The sequence below is a fragment of the Humulus lupulus genome, chromosome 2, assembly GCF_963169125.1.
Source record: "Humulus lupulus chromosome 2, drHumLupu1.1, whole genome shotgun sequence".
Taxonomy (NCBI): domain Eukaryota; kingdom Viridiplantae; phylum Streptophyta; class Magnoliopsida; order Rosales; family Cannabaceae; genus Humulus; species Humulus lupulus.
Window position 1 is genome coordinate 289,789,427 of NC_084794.1, and position 4,724 is coordinate 289,794,150.

General features: G+C 32.0%; 1 protein-coding gene across 1 annotated transcript; it reads right to left on the reverse strand.

Moving 5' to 3' along the window:
• Window positions 1-344: 344 nt before the first annotated feature.
• LOC133815658 (S-protein homolog 6-like) lies at window positions 345-836 on the reverse strand. Its single transcript, XM_062248471.1, has one exon. The coding sequence runs from the start codon at window positions 834-836 to the stop codon at window positions 345-347; it is 492 nt and encodes a 163-aa protein (XP_062104455.1).
• Window positions 837-4,724: the final 3,888 nt, after the last annotated feature.

The window sequence follows — 4,724 nt, forward strand, 5'->3', positions numbered from 1 at the left end:
TATATATATATATATATGCATTACAATCTATGACAAGTTCTCTTTAATGTTTTCGGAGATTAATATATATATATAGTAGTATTTGTATGGATATTAATAGTTTTATATATACATATATATATATATATATGTAGTTAGAATAAATCTAAAAGGGTGAAAATCGATTTTCATACTCAAAGAAACATATTTATTGAAATATACGTACTCTACTAGAAAATTTTACATAACAAGAGACAATGAAATATACTTTAGTGGAACAAATGCATCTATTTTATTGAAAGCATAAATATTTATATATTCTCTAGAATTGGAGATGCAAGAATCCATCACATAAGATGAAGTTGTTAAGACCATTTGTAAATAATATCAGCAGTTGTTTGATTTGAACCCTCTTTGAAGCCATAAATTCCATCATTATGAGCCCTCCAAACACACTTTGAGGCACATCTGAATGAATCCCTGCTTGCTTTAAAAATATCATAGGATCCTGTTCCACCAACCCAGGTAAGACCACAGAAAAACAAAGTAGTACCCGTAAAATTGATTCGGAATTTAAACTCGTAATCTTGATTGTTGGCCACAACATGAGCACCTAAATCATCATCAGCGGACTTGCAATGAACTGTAAGTTGGTTTTGATTGTCCAAATTGTTGAAAATTTGAACCGTCGTTTTATATACGAATACGCCTCCGATTTTTTCATCACCGCTAGAATTCTCATTGTTGCCATTATTTGTAGACTGAAGATTCACTCTCGCTGCTTCTATGAGTGATGATGAAATCATAATCAGTAGTAAGTAAATCAATGACAAAGCTTTTTTCTCAAACAACTTCATCTTTCCTGTATTATTATTTGGTAGCAAACAATTTTTTTGAAATATACACAATAACATTTGATTTGTGAGCTCTCTTCTGTACATATATATATACACAATATCTTGGTATTATGACGTGATGAGGTGGTTTAGAAAAATAAGAAGATAATCACGAAATGAATGCCTAAATCCATATGCAATTATACCTTTCATAAATGTATTAACAATTAAAATATGGAATTTTGGTGTTTTTTTCGGTATATACTGTGAATTTTGATGACACTATTTTCAATTATACTGTGAATTTAATTAAAAGGTTCATGTCGTTTATTGGGACGCTAATCACAAAATGAATGGCTCAATCAATGCGCTGCCTTCATGGATATAATGGAAATATGGGGAAGTTTTTCTACGAATATTAATATATATATATATATATATGCAGTATGCATGTTAAATGGTGATAGGATTATAAAGATATTGTACTGCATTTATATGGCTTTAAATTGTTAGATTTGTTTTTGAAAAAATTAATAATTATACACAGAGAATCGAGGACCGAATATATTGGTTTGGAATAAAATGATTTTTTTTCGAACATAATTTAAAATGCTGATGCTATTGTTCTGGTATGAACTTGATTTTATGGATTGGGTACTAAGTGACCCAAATGATAGAATTGCTTATAATTATTCACGATAAGGAAGTGTTTTAATGGCTACATACACTACAATAAAGTACGTCGCTAAATATTCTCATTAATGCTTTGCCGCTAATGCAAAACAGTAGCAAGGATCTTTAATCCTCGCTAATACGAGACAACAACGATGATATTTGTTCTTACTAATTAAAATATTATGTGACTAATATTTTATTGCATAATTAATCCTCCTTAATACTTTATTTATTTTTATTTCTTTATTATTAATTAATTTATTTCTATATGTAATAATATGATAACTTACTTATTTTGATTTAATTTATATTTATTTATTTAATAAAATTTCAATTTTCTATGAAATTATATATGATGAATAATTAAAAATTATATGACATGATTATAAATAAAAAAACAAAAAATTAAGTGACATGATTATTAATAGAAAATCTAAACATTCAAGTTATGTGTCTCCTAAAATATTTAAAGTTAATTGTTTTCTAATGTTATTAAAAGTTATTTGTCTTCTAATAATTACTTAAACTAAGGTAACTTCTAAAATATGAAAAAATTATGCATCTCCTAGGTCTTCATCTTCATCTTCTTCTGCTTCTCCTTCATCTCCATCTCCGTTTGGATTTGGTGGTTGTGTTGGAAATGAAAATGGGAATGGCAGAGGTTGAAATTGAGGTAAATTATTTATAGGAGGCAAATCTTGTCTGCTGGCCAATTGTGCAGTTGAAGTGAAAGAACTACTGGCATCTTTTCATTTGCCTTTAACTACTCGTCCAACTCCTTTTCGATGATCATGACGAACACCTAAGACAACATTTGCAATCTCTCACTCATCCATCTAGGTACGCCCATTAGAGGAGCCAACATAATTAAAATTAATTCAATTGAAAAAATTCTTATTATTTCAAATACACAATAAATTACATTAACATAAAAGATGAATCCTTAGAAACTTTTATTCTCTAATGAACCTTTCTATTCTAAAAATTTCTACAAAGCCTTCTATTTTATAAATACCAACTTAGAAACTTATAAACAACTAAAATTAAACAACTCAAAACAATGACAACCCAAAAAACAAAAACAAAAGTAACGCAAACCTAAAATATAATTGAAGTTTTTAAACTTTTTTTTTTTTTTGGTGAATCAGGAAGAATTCATTACTTCAACATCAAATACAAACTAAAACACCTTAATCAAGGCCTAAAAACTAAAAAACCTGTACAACAAATCCCATTACAATCCCTCAAACCAATCTAAATCCTTTTGGCTCACTTTCTTAGCTCATCTATAAGAGATTCTATTCTTTACATTAACTTGAACGGACTGTACAATTAGATTAGAAGGCGAATATTATGCAGCCACAAAACCTCATTACGATCCCGCCAAATCTGATAAATCAAAGCTGCAATTGTAGTAGAATACATGAGCTTCTTGAAATTGCTGATTTTAGCTCTCTTAATCCATCGTAACATAGCCAAAAGAGAAGTGGCATCTGCATGCCAGCCAAGCCAATTTTGCACATGCCTAAGACAATTCAAACTGTTGCAACATTCAAAAAATAAATGGACAACTGATTCTTTATGACCATCACAGAGTAGAAAATCTGAATTGCTAATGATATTGAATCTCTGAAGTCTCTCTTTAGTCTTCAAACGATTCTGAATAGCTAGCCAAAGTATAAAACTATGCTTGTGGACATTTAGTCTCCTCCAAACCTCCTTGCACCAATGCACACGGTCTGCTATAGGGCAAAACAAATGATAGCCCTTCCTGATCTAATAGCCATTCATTGAGAACCTGCTGCAATGAAACCAAACTTTTAAACTGATCTTTGACCTTAACAATTTTTTTCCAATACCAACTACTCTGCATAGGAGCTGCATAATCCCACCAATCCTTGTCTCTGATATATACATTATGCACCCATTTAACCCATAACTTGTCTTTCTTTTAAGAGAATGTCCAAATATACTTGCCAATAGTAGCTATATTCTAGGCAGAACAGTCCTTGAAACCAAGACCTCCAGCTCTTTTTGGTTTGCAAATTTGCTCCCAAGCAATACTACCCAGTCCCATGAAGTTAGCTTGACCCCTCCAAAGAAAGGCTCGACAAATTGTTGTTATCTTTTCCAAAACCTTCTTAGTGATAATCATAAGTTGATTCCAGTAGGAATGGATCGAAAGCAGCACCAAATTTATTAAGGTGACTCGCCCAGCAAACGAGATATTTATGGAGCTCCAGCACCTAATTCGAGCTGTCATTTTATCTATTAAAACTTCACAATCCTTCGCTAAAATTCTCTTGGAACAGATGGGAATTCCCAAGTATCTAAACGACAAAGAACTCCTACAAAACCCCGAAGCATCCAATACTCTTTGCACCTCATGAACGTTCATGCCACAACAGAAGATGGCAGACTTTAATTCATTCGGATGAAGATCAGAAGATTCAAAAAATAGTTTTAGACCTTGCAACATATTATAGATGGATTTGAACTCACCATGACGAAAAAGTAAAACATCATCCACAAAAATAAGGTGATTAAGTTGAAGCCCCTCACATCTTTCATGAAACTTGAAATCAGCTTTTCGACCTATCCTTTCCATGATCCTAGTTAAATATTCCATACTCAAAACAAAGAGAAGTGGAGCATAGGATCCCCCTACCTTAACCCTCTCTTAGATTCAAAAAATCCATGCAAGGATCTATTAAACATAAGAGAAAATCTAGGAGTTCTCACACACTGCATAACCAAATTAATGAACTTACTAGGAAAATTAAAAGCTTCAAGCATTTCTTAAATAAAATCTCATTCAACAGTGTCATGAGCTTTTTTCAAATCCAATTTAATCAGGCAATTAGCTTTACCAGATTTCCTCCCATAATGCCTAACAAGATCTTGGCAAATCATGATGTTGTGAGCAATGGATCTCCCCTTTACAAACCCACCTTGATTTTGAGCTATTAACTCTGACAAAACAGACCTCAACTGAGAGCAAATCAGTTTGGTGGCAGCCTTGTATAGCACATTGCAACAAGCTATTGGACGGTAATCACTAACATTAACAGGACACTTGCACTTCGGTATAAGAGTCAAAACAGTGGCATTTATCTCTTTTAAAATCTCCCCCAATTGCAAAAAGGATAGAATTGCATCACTCACCTCATTCCTAACAATATTCCAATTATATTGGAAAAAATAGCTGCTATAACCATCAGGACCAGGGGCCTG

What these genes read in the sequence shown, in the direction of transcription:
- LOC133815658 (XM_062248471.1), bottom strand. Translation starts at nt 836, where the DNA reads ATGAAGTTGTTTGAGAAAAAAGCTTTGTCATTGATTTACTTACTACTG.